General features: G+C 45.6%; 1 protein-coding gene across 27 annotated transcripts in view; it reads left to right on the plus strand.

Annotated features, from left to right (window-relative positions):
* Window positions 1-25,842, plus strand: part of LOC140429768 (receptor-type tyrosine-protein phosphatase delta-like) — a 3,491,723-nt gene that overhangs the window by 3,367,382 nt on the left and 98,499 nt on the right. For 17 of the 27 annotated variants that reach the window (XM_072517184.1, XM_072517188.1, XM_072517191.1 and 14 more), the window contains 4 exons: window positions 1,046-1,206; window positions 3,784-3,896; window positions 8,982-9,023; window positions 9,554-9,651. In XM_072517184.1, the coding sequence (XP_072373285.1) occupies window positions 1,046-1,206; window positions 3,784-3,896; window positions 8,982-9,023; window positions 9,554-9,651 (414 nt within the window). The remainder of the gene's footprint in view (window positions 1-1,045; window positions 1,207-3,783; window positions 3,897-8,981; window positions 9,024-9,553; window positions 9,652-25,842) is intronic. The other 10 variants (XM_072517192.1, XM_072517193.1, XM_072517211.1 and 7 more) reach the window with 1 other exon arrangement.

Consider the following 25,842-nt stretch of genomic DNA (forward strand, 5'->3'; position numbering starts at 1 on the left):
AGGTGGGATGAATGAGGAGGAATGATTTACTTTGAGTAGAACTTTTCTCACACCTGTGAAAGAGGCTTCCCCCTCGCCCCTGCTGGTGTCCTTCCTTGTCTCTCTGGCCTGACAAGACTTGGAGCCTCACTGCGTTGGTACAGTTTGTGATTTTCTAGTTAGTTCTTTTTTGCAAATTCCTTAGGTCTGCTTGCCACAATGGTTAAAAAAAAACATGACGTCCTACCTCAGACAGAAATTCTGGTGTGGCAAGGTAGAGGAAAATTGCCTTAAAGGGACAGTGTCTTCGATAGCTGCAAATTCCTATTGCAAGTTAAATGTCTCAAAACAATGGGAAAGATTCGCTGCACAATTAGCCTGCCCATGATTTGCATCACTTACCTGGGTGCATTCATCAGATTCAGGGGCTATTCACATACTTTGAATGTGTGCCTATGCATTTTCTGGCTGGGTGTCTGCCTCAGTGAAGGGTTTGGATGTATAACTGCAGGGCTGTGCTGGAGTGACAGTAGCCTGGCTCTGCCACCTAATGAATTGAAAATAAACAAGTGCCCTGCTTTCAAATAGGCCAACTTCCATTCCGCAAGCGATCACTCTGTGACTGATTGCAGTGGAGAAACCAAGCTTGTTGCATTTTAATTGCACCCCCTCAATGCTCTTCGTAACACTGGATGTCAGATACACTGCTAGTTGTTCATTGCTTTCAGCTTTGCTAAAGGTACAAATGGCAGGGCATATGTCATCTAAAATATTTATCTCATTTGCACAGCATGACAATATGCCTGCCCATTCATGAACAAGTGCCCATAGTGTGGCAGGTGAATGAAAGGGTGGGAACCCAATATGATCGCTCTTACATGGCCACAGTACAGCAGCTTCAGGCTGATTTCCCAGAATAAATTTGTGGTGCAAGTTCTTAATTCCTTTTGTATGTATATATATATCCAAGTATATAAAGTATCAATTCAATGTATTCCTCATTTATTTTATCAAATGTCCGTTTCATTCCTGCTAATTTCTCCTGGTATTCTGAATCGTGTTTCAGATGATGTATGCAACAAGTCCTTACTCCGACCCTGTACTGTCAGCGGATCTGGATCCTCAGCCCATCACCGATGAAGAAGAAGGATTGATATGGGTAGTTGGTCCTGTCTTAGCTGTTGTGTTCATCATCTGCATTGTCATCGCTATCCTCCTGTATAAGAGGTAAGGAAATTAACACTGTAGATTCGGTGCAGAAATAAGGATGTTCAATGAAGTGATATCAGGGAAGGACAGCTTTGTAAAGAGCTGCAGAGGCTGCCGCCCTGCTGACACAGTTAATAACCAATAGATGCTTACGGTCATCAAAATAACTCAATAAAAGAAAATGACCTAAATGGGTGTTCTACCGTTTCAAATTGTAGTTTGCAAAAGCAAAAATCCAGTGAAAACAAGCAGTGAAGATTATTGCCACAGCACAGGCAAAGAATCTGAAATGAATCTCCCATTTGCCAATACTGCTGTCTCTAATCACGGGGGACAGTGCAGGTTCAATCCACCTGATTGAAGCATTTAACCCAATACATATAAATTAGTGTGAAGTATCAAATGAGGAGTCGCTTGAGCAGACTCATGTGGCTTCAGTCAGCCGGATGTCAAAAGCAGCCAGTGTACTGTTTGGCTGTCAAACTGCTGTTCCTGACTCTGAGCTGACCTATTACTCAGGGAATAATCCACATTATCCCGCCACATACTGTCAAATGAAATGCTGTCCTCATCCCTAATGGAGCCGTGCTGTGCGTGGAGCCCGCAGTAAAAGCTCTTTGATGTTTCCACCGCCAGCTTCTGCAATCAGTGTTTTCTTTTCATGTGTCAGTTGCATATCAGGCAATTGCGCTTTTACAGATTCTCAGTTGCTGCTAAATTTAACATTAGCTCTGTCGTTTCCCTATGCGCGGCAAGCATTCAAGTAAATATAGGCAGGGTCTCATTTGACATGTTAACTTTCTTCTGAGACTGATGATTGGTAAACGTTTAGCAATACCAAATTGTGCTATCACCACCTTCACTGGAACAATAATTAAGTGTGGCATTTCAGTGTACTCTGGCCATAAGTGAATGTGACATCAGAATTGAAATGTATTTCTGTTGAAGCACGCGTGTTACTGTTTTCTTGGCCTGACCTTTAGTCCTTCATTATACTGCTATTTGAAAGCATTAACTGCACTGATGAACTGTCAGTTCCTAATTTGCATGTTAAGTAACATGTTCCCTGTCAGTAAGACATCTGCAGTGAAGCAAGTGCGTTGCCATGGCTCTTGCTCTTTGAATAGGAAGCTAATATACTGACCTTCTATTTTTTTTTATCTCCTGTTGCATTACAATGGGACAGCAAACCTGACAGGTAAAAGCAAAGGTGTAACTGCTCAAGGGCGGGTTAGGGAAAGGGCATGGTGGATCAGTCACCTGGGGAATAGGGGAAGTAATATCCAGCTTGAGCATCATGAACCGTTCGGTTTAATCCTGAAATCATTGCATGTAATTATCACTATTCATCATCTTATCGATGGTCTGCAAGTCCCGCAAAACAAGCACAAAAGCAAATGTCACCTCTTGCTGCTTCCCCGCAAAAGACTTTGCCAGAATTCTCCGCCTGTTCACGCCGGCGGAACACTCGGGTGCCGCTGCAGAGAATGGATTTTCGGCTGTGTGCCAAATTCTCCGTCCTCGCCTGCAGCAGTGGCGGAGCGAACTCGGATCAGAGAATCCCGGCCTTTATCTGGAATCGGTCTCCCCCGTTTAGGCTGCAGGGCTAAAACAAGAACCTGTTACGAAATGCTGACGGCTGCACATGGTGATCGTGCTGTCGGAAGCATCATCACCGCTCCCTCAATTGTACCCTGGAATTTTGTGAAATGATTTCCATCATTCACAGAAACAGGCACGTTATTAATAACTGCCGATGGCGATCAAAAGGTACATGGCCTAACGGTTTCAGAGCTGCCACGTCATAATGCGACTTGCCATCCAGAACACTATCAATTTTTCCCTTTTATCATTTTGTACAGAATGCATTTTTTAAAAACTTCTTTCCATTGCGGCCTTTCTAACCTGACGCAGTTATCTAGGAAATTATGATTACACATTTGCATGGATTTTTAACCACATTTTAATCGGAAAAAAAAATAGGCAAAGCCCATTTTCTGATTTTGTAATACATTTATAGGCACTGCTCCAGTGATCACGTCAGTGGGCTGGAAAGAACTTGACAGTAGACTGAGATTGAGGGATGTAATTGAATTCTAATGGTACCTATGCATGTAATGTAAATGCCCGCAAGCTCCATTTGATCTGGAGGGAGGAAATATAAAAAAAGCTATTAATACATGAAAATGGACATTCCTCATGGAACAAGCCAAAGGAGCGACAAATAAGTTCACTAATCTTGCTGCAGCAACTAAGAATTAAGCAAGCATTTAGCAGGTGTTGATTTGCCATCGCTTTTGCAGTTACTTGGTTCTTAATGGCATGAATTCTCCGTCATCGGGATTCACTTTTACCGCTGGCAGCGCACCCCTTCCCATGGGTTTCCCGGTGGCGTGGGGTGGTTACAATGGGAAATCTCATTGACAAGTGACGGGAAGATGGAATCACACCGCCACTAGCGACTGGCGCGCTGGCGAGAAACACGCGGCTGGGCCACTGGAGAATCCAGCCCAATAAGTCTGCTCCTTTGGTTAATTTAACTGCATGGGATTCAGTCTGCCTCGCTGATTGCTAATAGCTGTATTCTCCTTGTAGGAAGAGGACAGAATCTGACTCAAGAAAAAGCAGTATTCCTAACAGCAAGGAATTACCTTCCCATCATCCCACAGACCCAGTGGAACTAAGACGTCTTAATTTCCAGACTCCAGGTGAGATGTGGAGAAGTTTATGTCCAAGCCTCCCAGGTTTATGTCGACCATATTGTGGGCGGGGGGGGGGTTGTGTAAAATGTGGCTCCACACAACTCTATCAACTTTTTCATCACATACTCAAAAACACAAAAGCAAAATTACATTTGCAGGGAAAAGATTCTGATAAAAATTAAGATAAGAGTGAAAAACGCAAAGAGAAAAGCGGTTCCTCGCAGTGCTTTGTTTCTACTGTGCGATTTAGTGCTGACATATTTCTGTGTAATGACCGTATGCCACATTGAATCCATGCTGGAACTTCGACCCCTATTGCTGATATACTCCGGCTGAAGAATTATACCCAGATCTAGGGATCCAAATGCCAACCAGCAGACTCTGTAAACTGACTTGGGCATTTTGGGCGGGATTCTCCATCCCTCCAGCCCCGTTTTCCGACGCGGCACGCCCCCGCCGTCAGCGGGATTCTCCATTCCCGCAGCCGGCCAATGGGCTTCCTCAATTTGGCTACCCCACGCCGCCCGAAAACTCCACAGGCGTGGGTGCACTGCTGGCGAAGCGGAGGATCCCGCCGCGTGAGAATCCCGCAGTTCAAATTTTGATCAGCAATTATATCTGTGAATATTATTACTTGGGTAGCAGTTCAATTGACTTTCCTTTCTCTTAAAGTGCAATTTGTTAAATTATAAAAGTTGCTACCTCTCCACACTACATTAAGTTATGTAAAGGCATTAAGAGGAAAAATAAGATAATAGTGCAAATGTAATGAATTGATTATCAGCCTCTTTTTACTGCTCCCTGGTCTCGATTTGAGTCCTGCAAGAGTCTGATAAGCCAGACTAAACAAGAATGCTAGTGCATTTCACAAACTTGTAGCTGGTCCACTAGCTGCAATGCCCAACAGAATAAGTGTTTACCCCACTTGATATCTCACCTCAGAGGAATCAGGTCACCTGTCAACTGAGGCAGGAATGCTTTTGCAGAGGCTGCCGTGTACTGGTTAGTCTTTGATGTATCGGCACATTTCTGATGTAAAAAAGTTCAATCCCGCACTGTGCATTTGAGGTCAATTGAATTGAGGCTTGATTGAATTAAATTAAAAGTTAACTGGCGATAGCACTCCAGCAATTGTTTAAATACAAAAATTAGTGAACAAATAACAATTTCTTTTTTAAAATTTAGAGTACCCAATTCAGTTTTTTCCAATTAAGGGGCAATTTAGGGTGGCCAATCCACCCAGCCTGCACATCTTTTGGTTGTGGGGGTGAACCACACGACAACGGGGAGAATGTGCCAACTCCACATGGACAGTGATCCAGAGCCGGGATCGGACCCGGGACCTCGGCACTGTGAGGCAGCAGTGCTAACCACTGAGCCGCCATGATGCCCCAACAAATAACAATTTAATCATATGTTAAATAAACAGAAGCAAAACCTGTTCTGAAAATCCTACAGGTTCTGATGCTACTTAAATGGCCTACCTCAAGTATTTTATACATAAACAGATTTAGGTAACAGTAACCCCTGAAAAGAGTGATCCTCTAAAGAAAGAAAATTGAAAGGAAAAGCGAAGGTGATTGTGTGCAGTAGAAATTGATCCTATAGAGGGATTCGGCACCATCATAAATGTGAATGTTGCTGTTTGACCAAAATCCAGATCCATTTTATTTTATCCTGCCATGGTGTGTGAGTGTCAGTGGCTTCGTCAATATTTATTACCCATCTCTAATTGCCTTTGAGATGATGGTCGTGAACTTCCTTCTAGAAGCGCTGAAGGCCATGTCGTATAGGTACACACACAGTGCTGTTAGAAAGGGAGTTTTAGAATTTTCACCCAGTGACTGTGAAGTAATAACGATATATTTGCAAGTCAGGACGGTAACTGATGACATGAAATATAGAAAATAGGAGCAGGTTCAAGGGGCCATTTGGTCCCTTGAACCTGCTCCACCATTCAATATGATCATGGTTGACCCTCTATCTCAATGCTCTACTCCCGTTCTCTCCTCATACCCCTGACGCTAGAAATCCATTTCTTCTACAATATATCCCAAAGATGTGCAGGTTAGATGGATTGGCCATATTAAATTGCCCCTTAGTGTCCAAAATATTAGGTGGGGTTACGGGGATAGGGAGGTGGAGTGAGCCTAGGCAGGGTACTCTTTCCAAGGGTTGCTGCAAACTCGATGGGCCAAATGGCCTCTTTCTGCACTGTAGAGATTCTATTATTCTATATTCAGTGACTCGGCCTCTGTGGTAGAGAATTCCACAGGTTCACCACCTTCTGAGCGAAGAAATGTCCCCTTATCTCAGTCCTAAGTGATCTATCCCATGTCCTGAGACTCCTTGTTCTCAACTCCCAACCCCCCCTCCAGCCAAAGATTAGATTATCCCTGCATCAAATCTGTCCAGCCCTAGAAAGTCTACTGCTGCTGATTAAGCATTCAAAGTGACGGTCAAAGATGAATTACTGGGATATTTCCAAATTCACCAGAATAAACCAAGACTTAAAACAGCGCTAAATGCTAATAAAAAGTAGTTAAATGTGAGGGGAAAAGGTTTACTCTGGTATACAATTTTTAATAATCTTTATTGTCACAAGTAGGCTTACATTAACACTGCAATGAGGTTACTGTGAAAAGCCCCTAGTCGCCACACTCCGGCACCTGTTCGGGTACACAGAGGGAGAATTCAGAATGTCCAAGTTACCTGACAGCACGTCTTTCGGGACTTGTGGGAGGAAACCGGAGCACCCGGAGGAAACCCACACAGGCACAGGGAGAACGTGCAGACTCCGCAGAGGCAGTGATCCAAGCTGGAATCGAACTGAGACCCTGGCGCTGTGAAGCAACAGTGCTAACCACTGTGCTATCATGTTGCTTTTCTGAGTTTGGTGTAAAGACACATTTGCCTATATTTTCCAATCCATCCTATCCTATTGGCCAGTACAACCCATGGGTGCTTTGGACATCAAAATAATACTGACTGGAAAATTCCAGCTATCAACCTTGAAATTAGGATATTCAAAAGATGAGCATACGGATGCTCAGCATGGTTGCAAAAAGTCCCTTGCTCTGCTGTTTTTATAGAGGTATCGGTCCATTTATTATACACGGTTTAGCACTCCCATTAAACTAGTAGGAAAGGAGTGTCATACAAATGCAAGAAGCATTCTTATTCTAATGTTCTTCCATAGTAATTTTGAGGCCAACACTAAGCTATACAGAAAGAGTTGTACTCTGTATCTGACTCTCCTATACCTGACCAGGCACTGCTTAACACTGACACTGCTGCTCCAGGTGGAAAGTGTTCTGCTCATTTTATTTGTACTTGTCATTTTGGTGTAGGTAGAAAATTCCTCCCTTCTCCCCCCCCAAAAAATCAACTTGTAACATCTTGTAAATTGAAACTGCAAATGTCTTTCAATAAAAAGTAACGGAATAATTATTCTCCTTTGCACGCCTGGCATTTTTGCACTCTGACCCCTGATTGCTTCTGCAATGCATGGCTGGTGTCAGGCTCAACCAACTAACCACTAACCAGCCAGTTTGAAATCACCCTCATCAGACCTCAAACTCCCAACTTAACAGGGTCTGAGGATTTATTTTTGATAGAAGCACCAAAATATAAATATTGATTTCCTTTTGAAAATGATATTTTTCTGAATGGCTGCCTCCCTGTTCCCAAAACAATTGGACTGTAGCTATGGCAGGGCGGCTTTCTGCAATTTAACATCAAAATGCAGAAGTGAAACATTGCATTGAGCCTAAGACAATGGACACGCGGTGAAATCAACTTGGGCTGGGGGGGGGGGGGGGGGGGGGGGGGGGGGGGGAACATGCTTGAGAAAAAGAGCAGAATCAGATCCACACTCAGAGGCTACAGTAGCATAGTCCAGTAGATGAGCGAGCATCATTCATTTAAATGCCTTCCATGACTGATGTTGGTAATTTATGGAGTTGTGACTGTGACCTGTGCAGCTATTACTAACCCATATTTATCATTTCCAACTGCCTTTCCCTTTTACACCCTTGGCCAATAACTCAGTCTCCTTTGCCATTCCTGATTGGCTCTGTGCCCCCCCCCCCCAACCACCCCCCCCCCCCCCGCCCTCCACGCCTCCCTAGCTACAATACTCAGTATTTATATGAGAACAACACAGTCGCACAAACAGCTCCAAAGGGTCTAAATATCTTACGTTTCTGTTTCAATATTTGAGCACTCAATCAAAGAACAATATTGTTGTGATTTTTCGCTGAGTTCTGCAGTCCCCTTTGTGAGCTGGCCATGCGCATACACATCATCACGTCTGTGTTTAGTCCTTGAAGCTCCAGTAGTCACTCCATTATTATTCCTCGCCAGCTGCCAGTTGTTGACGTAAAACCAGTGAAATGCATTCTCACCTTTTCTTGATGTGTGCAGAGCCAACTTAAATTTCCCTAAAAATTAATGAAGGACAGTAGAGAGTTTTTAATGAATATTTACAATCATAGGAAAAAGCTATCAGGCTGGGAGACGAGCTGCTCAATCTTGTTCCTTTTGAAGGAATCTGCCTACACTTGCAGCAGATTGTTGGAACAATCAGCGGATTTGCTTTGGGCAGGAGATTCCGACCCTGGGACTATCACGCAGAGACAGGAGTAGCTTATTCACGTCACACTGAGCTAAAATAAATCAAATGTTAACATTTGCCCTCTTCCCCAGCCCACCTTGTCTGCAACCTGTGATCAGTGGAAATATTTTTTGAAGTTCGAATCATTTTGTAGTCTTTGTATGTTCTATACGTGCTCTATTACCACTGGTGTATGCTATTTGCATTCAGCCCCCCGTTAGATGTAAAGTGCTGTAAATGTCTGCTGTGTGAGTCAATTTGAGTATCAAACTTAGATGGAGATGAAATTTATATTATTTTCCCTTTTTGAAAATATTTTCAATAAACTGCAGATTTTTAAAAAAAAAGACATTTTTGGATAGCATCTCCACCAATAAGTTTTATTTTCCCAGTATTTTACGTGAAATTTTCCATCTAATTTTTCTTTGGTGGAAGAGCAGAAACTTTTATTTATACACGCCCCGTTTTCTTTACAGGTTCAGGTGTCTCCAGTTACCATGGTAACCTCCATTCGACAAGTTAGTTGCCCCTGACATTAGTTCATTTCTTCTTCCTTCTGGACACTGTTCTCTCCTTTCAGGCTTCTGGCTGCTTGTTGTGTAGTTCACATTCCGCAGTTTTCATTCTAACTCAACACAGATAGCATTTTGTACATCGCAGGGAGAAAAGTTTGAAGTGGCAACGCTGTCATTACTCAAAGCAGCAGTCAGCGCCAGGGCTAACCTTCCATCTTCTCAGCCCCAGCTAACCTCAGCAACACGCGCGGCCCAAACCTTATTACCCCTTTTCACTTGAGGAATGCAAGCTTTTCAGAGCATGCTCGGTGACTGTTAACTGCCTTGAGAGCTCCTGTCTTCTGAGCATGCCCTGCTTTGAGTAATCAAACTATCCGCCTGCTTTGTTTTCTCTCTCTCTCTCCACATCAAACATGGTTACTAGTTTACACGTCAAGCTCTTCTAACAATTGCTTTTCAGACTTGTGTTGTGCTGCTCTGTCATCAGGCACTGCCGATGTAACACGCATTTTTATTCTTGTCCAATTTGTCAGGCATGACCAACCATCCACCAATCCCTATCTCTGAGCTTGCGGATCACATTGAACGGTTGAAAGCCAATGACAACTTGAAGTTCTCGCAAGAGTATGAGGTAAACACTTACTGTTGTTGCCGTGTACGGCATTTCTCATGTTTGCTTGAAAATGTGACAAAATACAGCTAGCCTAAAGAAATAAGATGGCGCCTTGCCTTTTGTTGAAGGAACAATTGCTTGATTATTGATCCTTTATTGCTTGTTCTTTACCCTTTATGATCCGCGATTCCTTTTCACAGGAATGGAATTATTTTGCATTTAAAATGGAACCCTGGCCCCATCTCTCCACAAATGAGGTTTTTCAGTAGCCCTAAGACCATTGAGGCAAAGGATCTGAGAAGGAAACTGTGTTTAAGAATGGAGATTAGAAAATCATTGATTTGAAATTGATTCTATCGAAATAATCTTGAATTATAGAAGATAATGTGCATGTGTGATGTGATACTGAATGATTGAACATTTGCAACCCCGCAGCTCAAAGCCACAAGATGCTAGAAGTGCATGGTCAGCATCTGTAAAGAGAACAGGTTAACAGATCCCGGCCGCCCTATAGTGTATTGGCGACATTTTCTGTTTTTATTTAAAATTTCCAGCATTTTCAGCTCCTGTTTTATCTTGAAGCCCAGACCCCAGTCTTCACGTCCATGAAGCAAAATACTGCAGACGTGGAAGTATAAAATAGGAACAGAAAATGCTTGGACACACTTAGCAAACGGGCAGCGGTTGTGGGGAGATGTCGGTAATGCTGTCGTTACCAAAGGATGATACAAATGAACAACTCATAAGGAGAAAAGAGCCAACAAAAGGAGCATGGAGAGAACAAAAAAAAAATCATCTGTGATTAGGTTGAAGAGAGGAAATGATTAAATGACAAATGATGACAAAATGTGACAATGATGAGAGAAGTTGGACAGTAACAGGTGAAGAACCAGAGCATGTGTAAAGTGCCATGGGTAAAGCGGAGAGGTTTGTACTGGCTGATGGAGACACTAAAAGATCATCAATTTGAAATGTGAGGGCTCTCTTCCTCTCTTCACAGATGTTGCTGATCAATTAAGTGCCCATGAATTTTCTCCCCCCCCCCCCCCCCCCCCCAAGTCGTGAGCTTGGCATAGTGGTTAGCACTATGGTTTCACAACGCCATGGTCCCAGGTTTGATCCCCGGCTTGGGTCACTGTCTGTGTGGAATCTGCACGTTCTCCCCGTGTCTGCGTGAATTTCCTCCGGGTGCTCTAGTTTCCTCCACAGTCCAAAGATGTGCAAGTTAGGTGGATTGGCCATGATAATGTGGCGACTAGAGAATTTTCACAGTAACTTCATTGTAGTGTTAATGTAAGCCTACTTGTGACAGTAAAGATTATGAATCATTAGGAGATGGGATTTTTCCTGGCTCTGGGAAACCCAGCTCAGAAAAAGTGGAATGGGCGGGGTGAATCGAGAGCCTGGTCCACCGCCCTGAACAGGTGCGGAGGTTGCCGGGTGCAGGCAGAGACAGTCTGGCCAGAAGGCCTCATTCTGTGCTCAGGCACTTTGTCTAAGTTTTAAAAAAACAAAAAACATTCCTCCAGTCCTCACTTCTCCCCACACGCTCCCCACCCTGCCTCACCAAGATGGCGGCGGAGCGCGGCGACTTCTTCCAAGCTGGGCCCAGCATACACTCTAATTCTACCTTTTACTCTCGTTCTATGCTTCTAAAACTTCATTCTAACTCTTTTAAACTCTCTCGTATTAAGTTGATCTTTTCTCTACACCTTGCTATAACTGTAACATTATATTCTGCAGTCTCTCCTTCGTTCCCTGTGTACGGTATGCATTGTTTGTACAGCATGCAAGAAACAATACTTTTCACTGTATACTAATACATGTGACAATAATAAATCAAATCAAATCAAATCACCACACACACACACACTGCATGCCCCATCCATGCCAATTCATGCTCTGTACCCACCCCATAACCTCCCCAACTCCCCATGCTACCTCATGCTTCCACCATAATTCCCCCCATCCTCCATGCTAACCTATGTCCCTGTACCCAATGCAGCAATGTTGTTTTTATACTCCAGACATGTTTTTCAAAACATTTAAAGGGATGGATTTTTAAATGCCTTAAAAGCTTGACAGCTCCTGTTTACAGATGATCTTGCCAGATCTTCTTGACAGTCTTGATAGGTCCACTTTGCAGTTCTGACAGCTGCTTCTAACATTGAATTTAGTTCTGAAAAGTGTGAGGTAATGCATTTTGGGAAGACTAACAAGGCAAGGAAATATACAATGAACGGTATGGCCCTAGGAAATATACAGGATCAGAAGGACCTTAGTGTGAATAGATCACTGAAGACAGCAGGACGGGTCGATAAGGTGGTTAAGGAGGCAAATGGAATACTTACTTGCCTTTATTAACCAAGGCATTGAAAATGAGAGCAGTGAGGTTATAATGGAGCTGAATAAAACACTGGTTAGGCTGCAGCTGGAGTACTGTGTGTAGTTCTGGTTGCCACACTACAGGAAGGAAGTGACAACAGAGGAGGAGGTGCAGAGGAGATTCACCAGCATGTTGCCTGGGCTACAGAGTTTCAGATATCAAGATCGACTGAATATCTGGGTCTGTTTTCTTGGAGCAGCGAAGGTTGAGAGGGTCCTGTTTGTGGTGTGTAAAATTATGAGATGATTAGATGAGGTGGATAAGAAGAAACATTCCCCTTAGTGGAGTGGTCATTGACCAGGGGGCATAGATTTACGGTCAGGGACAGGAGGTTTATAGGAGACGTGAGGAAAAACTTTTTCACCCAGAGGGTGGTTGGAATTTGGAACTCACTGCCTGAAAGGGTGGTGGAGGCAGGAACCCTCGAAGCATTTAAGAAGTATTTAGATGAGCATTTGAAATGCTGTGGAATACAATGCTGGAAAATGGTCCTTGGACACGATGGGCCAAAGAGCCACTTTCCCTGCTGTAAAAGCTATCTGACAGTTTTGATTGTTGATGGTAACAGCTCTGTTGTTAGTTTCAATGATCTTTGCAGTCATCAGTTTATGCACTTCTCACACGCATTTATGTCTGCTTTTAACACTTCCGAAGGGCACCTGACAAACTCCATAGGGCACTTTACTCTCTCGAAGGTTCCCTGGGACCCGATGCGAAGGGGTATCTTACTTCTCCAAAGAGGCTATACAAACAAATCCACAAAGTTCAGACCAGCTCTTACCTGGCCTAATCTGCACACTCCAGGTTTCACACTACAGGGTTGCAAAAATCAGAAATGTGTGGTACAGCAGATAATTTAAATGGCCAAGTGCCTCCATGAACTATGCATGTGCGAACCCCTGGCCCACTACCCATTCCCACCCCTGTGAAAATAGGAAGTGCCACGTTCGAGCGCTGGGACTTGGGATTTTTGACCACTTCTGTCATTGCCGCCACATCGGAGAGGCTCTCCGTCATGGAATAAATTCAGACCAGTGTTCCTAATATTTTTAGCCTCCAGGCTTGGATTGGTACTAATCCACACAGCGCGGGTTCAATTCCCGTACCAGCTGAGAATTCTGAATTCTCCCTCCGTGTACCCGAACAGGCGCCGGACTGTGGCGACTAGAGGATTTTCACAATAACTTCATTGCAGTGTTAATGTAAGCCCACTTGTGACAATAAAGATTATTTATTTATTTTATTCATTTATTACACTGTCGCTGCTTTGCAGTTATATTTCAATTCATTTTGGCACTTTAATGTTCTACGAATATACGAGTTAGGAGCAGGAGTTGGCCACTCGGCCCTTCGAGCCTGCTCCACCATTCAATAGGATCGTGGATAATCTGACTGTAACCTCCCGCCTACATCCACTGACCTTTTACCCCTTTGTTATCAAGAATCTATCTACCTCTGCTCTGAAAACATTCAAAGACTGTGCTTCCACTGCCTTTTGAGGGAGGGAGTTCCAAAGACTGAGTACCCTCTGAGAGAAAGAATTCTTCCGATTGCTGTCTTAAATGGGCGACCCCTTATTTTAAAACATTGACCCCTAGTTCCAGATTCTCCCACAGGGTGGAAACACCCTCCCCACATCCACCCTGTCATTACCCCTCAGGATCTTATACGCTTCAATCGATTCGCCACTTACTCCGCTGAACTCCAACGGATACAAACCTAATGTGTCCAATCTTTCCTCATAAGACAACCAGCCCAATCTAGGTTTTAATTTAGTGAACCTTCTCTGAACTGCTTCCAACACATTTATATCATTCCTTAAACAAGGAGACCCATATTGTGCACAATACTCCTGTTGTGGGCTTGGATTCTCCGTTCTGGAGCCGAAGTGCTCCTGCCAGTGGAGAATCACTAACGGTCTCCACTGGCACCAGGAGCAGGACCTGGTAGTGTGTCTCCTCCTTCACCATGCTAACCTATGTATGGTGGAAAGCTCACAGCATTCCATCAGAATGGCAGTATTGGGACAGTATTTTGAGAGGGCAGTCTGATACTGAGGTCCGGCAGCATGCCTCCCCTGCCACCCCTCCCCCTACACACACACACAATGAAAATCCTGCCCCCACTCCATTGACAAGTGGAAGCATCTTCCCATCCCCCCACCATGGGAGTAGTGGGTCACCCCCTACAGCACATGTGCATAAGGGTGACCTGACTCCCCCACCAGCCCCACCATCAGATCCCCCCCACCCTACCCATCAGAGACCCCAATCAGAATCCCTACCTGAAAGCTTATTCTCAGCAGAAAACACGTTGTTCCTTTTGATGTGTTGAGGAGCTGTCAATCATAGCAAGAGTGTTTATACACATTGTGGTTTGCATCAAAGCAGGGTAATTGAGATGCATTCAAGCATGATGGGAAAGATAAATAAATAAACCTATTAAGCAGCAGTGTCTGGACCAATAAAACTGTCACTCACTGGCTAGTGCAATGTACGGCTGCGTTTAATTAAATGGAAGATTTGTATTTCAAAGGCTGTCAAGGATTTTGTACTCGGCATTTGAGGGAGCCTCTGACGCTTGTAACAGCAACTGCTTTAAACATTTTCGTCTCAGGCAGCAGATGCTCGGGAAGGGTAAATGAAAATGCACCAATTCTGCATTTTACTTCCTGGACTGCTCTTCAGCTTTCAGGCTGGGGTGACTGATGGGGGTCACGGATGGGGGTCTCTGAGGGGGACGGTCTCTGATAGGGAGTCTCTGTTGGTTGTCTCTGATGGGGCACTGCCCTGGGCTCTGGTCACCCTCATGCGTGCATGCTGTTGGGGGGGGGGGTGACTCGTTATTCCAGTGGTGGGGAGAGGATGCCTCTGCTTGTTAGGGGGAAGGGCATGATTTGCGGTGAGGGGCCTTTCAATGGACTTTGGAGGGCACCTCAGTTCAGCACTGACCACCGCCCCCATGACCACATCGGGATCCATCACGTCAGGGCCACACTTGGGCAAACCTGCATCAAAGCCTGCCTGGAGGTTTTTCTGGTGGGGGGGACGGTGCATAACCCAATTAGTGAACCGGGCTTCCAGCCCATTAATCAAATGGAAATTAATGCATATTGGTGATTTGCAACCTCCTGCTGGTGTGGGGCAGAGAGCACGTTGAGGCCTCCGGCGGGAGATTTAAGCATCTCAGGGCGCCAAACCTGTTTTTCCATCGACGGCCCGTTCTCTGCCCAATCGCGAATCCCGATACTGGTGACAGGCAATGGAGAATCCACCCCGTCGTCTCACTAATGCCCTGTACAGCTGAAGTATAACCGCCTTACTTATGTATTCCATTCCCCCCTGCAATAAACGATAACATCCTATATTTCCTAATTACTTGCTGCACCTGCATACTAACCTTTTGTGGTTCAAGCACTAGATCCCGCTGCATTTTAGAGCTCGATCTTCCACTATTTATTTTTTCCTGCCAAAATGGACAGTTTTCCACTTTACCACATTAAAATCCATTTGCCAGATCTTTACCCACTTACTTATGTACCTTGGTAGCTTCTGTATGCCCCCTTCACAACTTATTGTGCTCCTATCTTTGTGTCATCAGCAAATTTTGCAACCGGCCCATCTGTCCCTTCATTCCAGCCATTAATATGAATTGTAAAATGTTGACACCGCAACACTGATCACAGTGGCACACCACTCATTAAACCCTGCCATCCAGAAAAGGACCTATATATGGCTCTGTTTCATGTTATTTAGCCAATCTTCTACCCAGGTCAGTATGTTACTCCCGACACCGTGAGCTTTGATTTTGTACAATAACCTTTGATATAGCACTCTATCAAATGCCTTTTGGAGATCAAGGTACAGTACATCCACCGGTTCCCCTTTATCCGCAGCACGTGACTCCTTCAAAGAACTTCAATCAGTTGGGTAAAAATGATTTCCCTTTTACAAAACCATGTTTATTCTGCCTGATTGTCGTGAACCTAAGTGTCCTGCCATAACATCTTCAATAATAACGTCCAACGTTTTCCTGATGACAGATGTTCAGCTAACTGGCCTGTAGTCTCCCGCTGACAGCACAGTATTTAATGCTTTTGATTTATTCACCCAACAGTGGGCTTGGTGTTATTTCAGATCCTGATCACCCCTGTCCCCAGCCGTCATTTTGTTAGCCAGATTTTCAAAGGAGAGCGAGGGAGGGGAAGTCGTGCAATGTGCTTTCAGGCTTGTGTCAGTGGTACGATTAAAATGGAGACCGACCATCTGCATCCCTATCAACAATCAAATAATCACCAAACATTCTGACTGCCGTTACCTTATTTTCTATAGCGCTCTCAGGTTCAGTCACATTTTAACAATGGCTTGCTTGAACAATTAATGGAGATGATATTATCGCAGGCATCAGCCGAAGGAAGTTACAGAGCCACACATTGTTCTTGGCCATTGTTCTGGAGACCCGGTGTGCTCTGGGAAAACAGCATCTTTTTTGCACTTGCATGCGTTCATCTATAGCTGTAGCATGCAGCTTTCCCCGTTCAAAGAAAATGGGCGGACAACTTGTCTCCTCGCCTTTCAATGCCAACGCTTTATAACTGCCTGCAGCAGAATGCCTGAGGATCACCTGGGCTGATCTGACCTGCAATCTTTCATTCTCCCTGTCAGGAAGAAATTAACCTTTGTTCCGCTAACAATCCCCTGGCTGCTCGGGCTGAGGGGGTTCAAAGAAGTTCAAGCTCAAGAAAATCCGCGTGAGCAGAACTTATTTTCCCGACACAAAAATCCTTTTCAGGACGCCAGACAAACAAGCGTGTGGACTTTTGCCCGACGTATGTTTTGGAATCTGGGCAAATAACCAGCAAAGCTGCGACAATTGAGATTTCCCTCAGCTGGTTTGTATTTACAGCTCAGGAACAGGTCTTTGCTGAACAAATCCCTGCCAGTACTCCACACTAATCTCCTCTCACACTTCTTCATCTAAGTCAATCAATATATCCTTCTATTTCTTTACCTCCCATATGCTTATCTAGCTCCCTCTTAAATTAATCTCTGCTAGTCACTTCAACTACTGCTTGTGGTAGAAAGTCACACATTCAAACCACTCACTGGGAAAATATTATTTTATCGAATTCCGTATTGGGCTTATTACTGACTTATATTTATGACCTGTGGTTCTGAACTTCCCCCAAATCTCTAAGGTCACGATCAAACCCTTTCACAGTCTTAAAGACAACTGTCAGATCATACTCACAGTTTTCTCTTTCCTCGACAAAGCGTTCAGCCTTTTCAGGTTTTCCTGATGGTATGGCCTTTAAGTCCTGAAATCATTCTAATCAACATATTTTTTCAATTTGTTTACTGCCTCCATGCCCCTTTTATAATATAGTGAACAGGACTATTCATAATATTCCAAGTGTTCATCTAACCATTGGTTTCATGCACATTTAACATATTGGACAGAATTTTAACAACTAAGGAGCACTGGGTTCGGGGAGGGTTAAATCCGTACAAAATCTGTCAAGTAAGAAATCTGGGTTTTACTGGGGCACATTTACAAGCAAAGGAGACAGCCCGGTGAAGCTTTGGGTAAGTAATTTAAAAATGTAAATAATCCGTCAATTGGGAATTTAACCCGGTATCTGAGTTTACCAGCTAGTGCACAGGTTCCCCTTAGCTGCGTCAACCTTGCCAGGGTCAACAAGGCAAGAGCACAGCAGGGAGTCATCGATCAATTAAACTGAACGGCTGGAAAGCCTTTAAACAGTGCAATTGCATAGCTGCTGGCCGATCTATGTGCAATGTTTGTGATCCCATCATTTTTAAAAAAAATATTTTTATTCACCTTTTTCACATTTTGTCCCAAATTTACACCCAACAATAAACAATAATCAGTAACGAATGCAATGTCAATCCCCATATCAATAACAACAATCCCATCCTCCCACCAAACCCCCAAACATTAGCCCACATGTTAACATAAACAAATAACAAAAAAGAATCAGGAATCACCCACAGTCACCATTAACACATTCAGTCCCCCTCCCCTCAACTCTCCCAGCCACCAACCCCCTTAATGTTCGATGTGATCCAATTCTTGAATAACACCCATGAATTGTAGAACCCCTCCATCCTTCCCCTCAGTTCAAATTTGACCTTCTCAAGACTCAAGAATTCCAGCAGGTTCCCCCGTCACGCCAGGGCACAGGGTGGAGATCTCTCCACCCCAACAGGATCCACCTTCGGGCGATCAACGAGGGTGACCACATCAGTTGATCTGGGAGCCCAATTTCATTGCTTCACAGGTGAGTTACAACCCTTTAGAAGTCTCTCTTGGACTTCACTTCCCTTCGGCTGCATGCTCCTGATGTCAGCCTTCACTGAGACATGGGGGCAGCATTTGCAGCTCTACGTTGGAACTCTGGTGAGGAGCAAGAGGAACACCAACCACACCAGGAGGAGCAACACCACCACTGATAGCACGAGGACAGCCAAAACTGTCTTATTTTCATCTTTGCATGCCGCTGGACAGGACAGAGGATGTGGACACATGGATCCCACTAGAACGGGACAATGCCCCCAACACAGGCTCTGACAGCTGGAGGATCATGCCTTTCTTGTCTTTTTTGACCACCAGTACCTTCCAAGGCTCATGAGGCACAGTGGTTGCACTCTCTTCCTCAAAAGGCAGTGGAAGCAGAGTTCTGTATATTTTTAAGGCAGAGGTAGATAGGCTCTTGATAAGCAAGGGGTAAAAGGTTCGCAGAGTAAGTGGGAATGTGGAGTCGAGGTTATGATATTGAATGGCGGAGCAGGCTCGACAGGGCCAAATGGCCACTCTTGTTCCTCATTCGTATGTTCAAACACAGTAATTCTTTCCTGCTGCTTGGATGAACTTTGCTTCATTCCTGTTTTCTGAAAATGTGACACTGTTATTTTGCTTGGCTCTGCTTACGATTGATTATAGTCACATTATTCAATCCTGTCAGGAAATTAATACTGAATAAGTGCCAGGTTGTTACAAATGCACCATGCTAATCAAAGAATACATTTTCTCTCTTGATTTATGAAACTCCTTAGTTTTGAATTGAAGTATATTGCGAATGTTTGAAGGGTAACTTCTGGGGAATATTGAATTGTTCAATTTTGTCCATCAAATTACAGTAAGTGCGTTTGTATTGAAAAGAATGCAATACATAAGAGGGGAGAAACAGTCAATTCACAATCTTGCCCTTGTTACTGACCCTGCTTTCTTCAACTTAAAAGTATGAGAAAAGAATAAATACGAGTCTTGGCTAGATTCAGTGGAGGCAATTTTAATCAAGCACCCCAATGTGAAACCGCCAATATCAGGTTGGATTTTCCGATCTGTCAGCTTCACTGGAAAGGAAACTTGGGCAGCACATGAAATGGGTTTCAGCTCCCACCCAAAATGAAAGCTATCTGGCTATCTACACAAACCTTTGGAAGACACGATTAGGGCACCACAGGAGACCTGTGGCTAAAGTTCTCAGGGTAAAGGAGGAAGGTGTAAGACCATAAGACATAGGAGTGGAAGTAAGGCCATTCGGCCCATCGAGTCCACTCCACCATTCAATCATGGCTGATTTCAACTCCATTTACCCGCTCTCTCTCCATAGCCCTTAATTCCTCGAGAAATCAAGAATTTATCAACTTCTGTCTTAAAGACACTCAACGTCCCGGCCTCCACCGCCCTCTGTGGCAGTGAATTCCACAGACCCACCACTCTCTGGCTGAAGAAATTTCTCCTCATCTCTGTTCTAAAGTGACTCCCTTTTATTCTAAGGCTGTGCCCCCGGGTCCTAGTCTCCCCTGTAAATGGAAACAACTTCCCTACATCCACCCTATCTAAGCCATTCATTCTCTTGTAAGTTTCTATTAGATCTCCCCTCAACCTCCTAAACTCCAATGAATATAATCCCAGGATCCTCAGACGTTCATCGTATGTTAGGCCTACCATTCCTGGGATCATCCGTGTGAATCTCCGCTGGACCCGCTCCTTTGCCAGTATGTCCTTCCCGAGGTGTGGGGCCCAAAATTGCTCACAGTATTCTAAATGGGGCCTAACTAATGCTTTATAAAGCTTCAGAAGTACATCCCTGCTTTTATATTCCAAGCCTCTTGAGATGAATGACAACATTGCATTTGCTTTCTTAATTACGGACTCAACCTGCAAGTTTACCTTTAGAGAATCCTGGACTAGGACTCCCAAGTCCCTTTGCACTTCAGCATTATGAATTTTGTCACCGTTTAGAAAATAGTCCACGCTTCTATTCTTTTTTCCAAAGTGCAAGACCTCGCACTTGCCCACGTTGAATTTCATCAGCCATTTCTTGGACCACTCTCCTAAACTGTCTAAATCTTTCTGCAGCCTCCCCACCTCCTCCATACTACCTGCCCCTCCACCTATCTTTGTATCATCGGCAAACTTAGCCAGAATGCCCCCAGTCCCGTCACCTAGATCGTTAATATATAAAGAGAACAGCTGTGGCCCCAACACTGAACCCTGCGGGACACCACTCGTCACCGGTTGCCATTCCGAAAAAGAACCTTTTATCCCAACTCCCTGCCTTCTGCCTGACAGCCAGTCGTCAATCCATGTTAGTACCTTGCCTCGAATACCATGGGCCCTTATTTTAAGGGTGTAACTTGGGTACTGTTATAATTCCTGTGGAGATCAACTAACCAAAAGAACTAAATGACTCCCAATGGAAAATCAATTGACAAGATTTCACTAAAATGAAGGCAAGATATTTTTCACTACTTTCTGGGGTAGTGAATTCCACAGATACACCACTCTCTGGGTGAAGAAAATTCTCCTCACCTCAGTCCTAACAGATTTACCCCTGATCCTCAAACTATGATCCCTAGTTCTGGACACCCCTACCATCAGGTTGGATTGCCCCTACCAAGGGGCAGCACGGTAGCATTGTGGATAGCACAATTGCTTCACAGCTCCAGGGTCCCAGGTTCGATTCCGGCTTGGGTCACTGTCTGTGCGGAGTCTGCACATCCTCACCGTGTGTGCGTGGGTTTCCTCCGGGTGCTCCGGTTTCCTCCCACAGTCCAAAGATGTGCAGGTTAGGTGGATTGGCCATGATAAATTGCCCTTAGTGTCTAAAATTGCCCTTAGTGTTGGGTGGCGTTACTGTGTTATGGGGATAGGGTGGAGGTGTTGACCTTGGGTAGGGTGCTCTTTCCAAGAGCCGGTGCAGACTCGATGGGCTGAATGGCCTTCTCCTGCACTGTAAATTCTATGATAATCTATGATAATCAGGAACATTCTTTCTGAATCTGCCCTGTCTAATCCTGTTAGAATTTCACAGTCAATAGCGTCTATGAGATTCCATCTCACTCTTCTAAACTCCAATGAATATAATCCTAACCGGCTTAGTCTCTCCTCATATGACAGTCCCGCCATCTCAGGAATCAGCCTGGTAAACGTTCACTGCACTCCCTCTGTCGTAAGAACATCCTTCCTCAGACGAGGGCACCAAAATGGCACACAATACTCCAGGGGTGGCGCTATACATTTGCAGTGAAACATCCCTATTCCTACACTCAAATCCTCTCGTTTTGAAGGCCAACATACCGTAGAATGATAGAACCTCTACAGTGTAGAAGGAGGTCATTCGGCCCATCAGGTCTACTCCGACCTTTGAAAGACTACCCTACATAGGCCCATGCCCGGCCTATCCCAGTAACCAAGTAACCCCATCTAACCTTTTAGACATGAAGGGGCAATTTAGCATAGCCAATCCACCTAACCTTCACATCTTTGGACTGTGGGAAGAAACTGGAGCCCCTGGAGGAAACCCAATAGGGAGAATGCGTAAACTCCACACCGACAGTGTGGGCAGCACGGTAGCATTGTGGATAGCACAATTGCTTCACAGCTCCAGGGTCCCAGGTTCGATTCTGGCTTGGGTCACTGTCTGTGCGGAGTCTGCACATCCTCCCCGTGTGTGCGTGTGTTTCCTCCGGGTGCTCCGGTTTCCTCCCACAGTCCAAAGATGTGCAGGTTAGGTGGATCGGCCATGGTAAATTGCCCTTAGTGTCCAACATTGTCCTTAGTGTTGGGTGGGGTTACTGGGTTATGGGGATAGGGTGGAGGTGTTGACCTTGGGTAGGGTGCTCTTTCCAAGAGCCGGTGCAGACTCGATGGGCCGAATGGCCTCCTTCTGCACTGTAAATTCTATGATCTATGACAGTCACCCAAAGCCGGAATTGAACCTAGGCCCCTGGAACTGTGAGGCAGCAGTGCAAACCACTGTGCCACCGTGCCGTCCACCATTTGCCTTCTTTACTGCCTGCTGTACCTGTGCACTTGCTTTCAGCAACTGATGCACGAGGACACCAAGGTCTCGCTAAGTATCCACCTCTCTCAATTTACACCCATTCACAAATCATCTGCCTTCCTATTTTTGCTGCAGAAATGATAACCTCACATTTATCCACATTATACTGCATCTGCCATGCATATGCCCCTCACTCAACCTGTCCAAATCCCGCTGAAGCATCTCTGCAACCTCCTCACAACTCACCCTCCACCCAACTTCGTATTATCTTCAAATTTGGAGAGAATACATTTAGTTCCTTCGTCCAAATCATTAATATATAATGTGAATAGTTGGGGTCCTAGCACAGATTCCCTGCGGTACCCCACTAGTCACTGTCTGCCGATCGGAAAAATGCCCATTTATTCCAACTCTTTGCTTCCTGTCTGCTAACCAGCTTTCTATTTATCTCAGGAAACTACCTGCAATCCCATGCATTTTATCTTTATATAATACCCAGCTATGTGAGACCTTGTCGAAAGCCTCCTGAAATGAATCACACCTACCGGTTCTCCCTGGTCAATTTCATTAGTTACATCTCCAAAGAATTCCCGTAGATTTGTCCAGACTGATTTCCCTTTCATAAATCTATGCTGATGTTGTCTGATTATACCACTGCTTTTAAAACGCTGTGCTATGAAATCCTTGATAATGGATTCCAGCAACTTCCTTCTACCGACATTAGGCTCACTGGTCTGTAGTTCCTGTTTTATTGACTCTTCAACATCAAGATTTCTGTGAAAGCTTTCACGTAAAGCACCCTGCTCCCAGGAACTGATCATATGGCCATGGCCAAGCTGCTTGGGAGATAAATAATGAAGTGTCAACAAGAAGTTAATTATCGGGGTGAGTAGGTCCCTGGCTGTGGCTCTTGTCTCCAGCAGAGTTTGAGTTTTGAGCAATCATGCTGCACAGCAAGAAAAATCTCTTTCCACCAGGATTCAGTTAAAATGTTGGGAGGAGATTTGAAGGGCAAAGCCCGCCGGAAGTAAGTGGAAGGCCCAAGAAATCTTAAGCGTTCTATGAACCTTTGAAACAGTACTCAAAACAAGTGGTCAACCTTTAAATTTCTGGGGCGGGATTTCGCGCCGCCCCAAAGGTGCGGAATTCTCCGCATCTTGAGGGGCCGAGCCCTCACATTGAGGGGCTAGGCCCGCGCCGGACTGATTTCCGCCCCGCCAGCTGGCGGGAAAGGCCGTTGGTGCCCCGCCAGCTGGTGCGGAAATGACTTTGCCGTGCGGCGCATGCGCGGGAGCGTCAGCGGCCGCTCACGGCATTCCCCGCACATGCACAGTGGAGGGGGGTCTCTTCCGCCTCCGCTATAGTGGAGACCATGGCGAAGGCAGAAGGAAAAGAGTGCCCCCTCGGCACAGGCCCGCCCGCGGATCGGTGGGCCCCAATCGCGGGCCAGGCCACCGTGGGGGCACCCCCCGGGGCCAGATCGTCCCGCGCCCCCCCCCCCCCCCCCCCAGGACCCTGGAGCCCGCCCGCGCCGCCTTGTCCCGCCGGTAAGAGAGGTGGTTTGATTCTCGCCGACAGGCATTCCAGCAGCGGGACTTTGGCCCATCGCGGGCCGGAGAATCGCCGGGGTGGCCCGCCAACCGGCGCGTCGCGATTCCCACCCCTGCCGAATATCCGGTGCCGGAGAATTAGGCAACCGGCGGGGGCGGGATTCACGCCAGCCCCGGCGATTCTCCGACCCGGCGGTGGGTCGGAGAATCCCGCCCCTGATGTGGCTGACCTGACTTTTGAGGATATAAGTGAAATGAGTGCTGAAGGAAATTTGTTAAGCAGTCCAGTTTCAAGAAAATTTACTTTGTTCATTGTAATTTTAATATCTTTAACACAACTGACTAGTTAAGATAGAGCGTAATTCACGTTCTTTGATTTTTTTTGTTTACTGAAATTATTTTAATTTAAACGATGTACTTGTGGCTTCATTCTTTTAAATAATATGTGAGTTTTCATTAAAAAAATGTTTTCATAAACATTTTATTGAGGTATTTTTGGTACAGTGACAACAAAATAAACAATATACATGAAACCACAAACATAATGCGAAAGCCATTTACCTCTCGTACAGGTCCCACCCTTATTGACCCCCTACTCTAATCTAAACTATTCCCCCCCCTCCGTCTGCTGACGATTAATTTCCTGCAAAGAAGTCGATCGAACAGTTGCCACCTCCGGGTGAACCCTAACAATGACCCTCTCAAGGCGAACTTGATTTTCACCAAACAGAGAAAGCTAGCCATGCCCGATAGCCAGGTTTCCGGCTTCGGAGGCTTTGAGTCCCCCCATGCTAATAGTACCGTCTCCGGGCTCCCAAGGAAGCAAAGGCCAGAACATCTGCCTCTTTCTCCTCCTGGATTCCCGGGTCTTCTGACACCCCAAAAATTACCACCTCTGGACTCACCACCACCCTTGTTTTTAACACCGTGGACATGACTTCATCAAAATCCCCTAAGCTTTGGACATGTCTAGAACATGTGGATATGGTTCGCTGGCCCTCCCGCGCATTTTGCACACCTGTCCTCCACCCCAAAGAATCTGCTCATCCGGGCCACTGTCATGTGAGCCCGGTGCACAAACTTAAATTGTATCAGGCTGAGCCTGACACATGTTGCGGACACGTTGACTCTACTCAACGCGTCCGCCCATAGACCATCCTCTATCTCTACTCCCAGCTCCTCCTCCCACTTGCACTTCAGCTCCTCGGTCTGCGTCTCCTCCGACCTCATAAGCTCCTTATAAATGTCCGAGACGCTCCCTTTTCCTACCCATCCTCTGGAAACTACCCTGTCCTGAATCCCCCTTAGCGGTAGGAGCGGGAAGGTTGACGCCTGTTTACGAAGGAAGTCCCGCACCTGCAGATACCTGAATTTGTTTCCCCTCGCCAACCCAACCTTTTCCTCCAACGCCCTCATACCCAGAAAGCTCCCCTCCATGAACATATCCCCATCCTCTCAATCCCCGCTCTCCGCCATAACCGGAACTCCCCGTCCATACTCCCTGGGACAAACCGGTGATTATCACAGATTGGGGCCCAGACCAATGCTCCCACATGCCGTCTCCACTGGCCCCAAACTCTCAGAGCTGCCACCACCACTGGACTGGTGGAGTACCATGCCGATGGGAACGGCAGAGGAGCAGTTACCAACGCCCCCAAACTGGTGCCCTTACATGAAACCGCCTCCATACGCACCCATGCCGGCCCTTCCCCCACCACCCACTTCCTGATCATGGCTATATTAGCCGCCCAGTAATAGTTGCTAAAATCTGGCAGCGCCAGCCCGCCCTCTCCCCGACTCCGCTCAAGCATTACCTTCCTCACGCGCGGGGTCTTGCCTGCCCAGACGAAGCCCGTGATCACTCTTATTGGCCCGCTTTAAAAAGGACCGCGGAATAAAGATGGGGAGACACTGAAGTACAAATAGGAATCTTGGGAGGACCGTCATCTTCACCGTTT

This window comes from Scyliorhinus torazame, chromosome 9 (assembly GCF_047496885.1).
Source record: "Scyliorhinus torazame isolate Kashiwa2021f chromosome 9, sScyTor2.1, whole genome shotgun sequence".
Taxonomy (NCBI): Eukaryota; Metazoa; Chordata; class Chondrichthyes; order Carcharhiniformes; family Scyliorhinidae; genus Scyliorhinus; species Scyliorhinus torazame.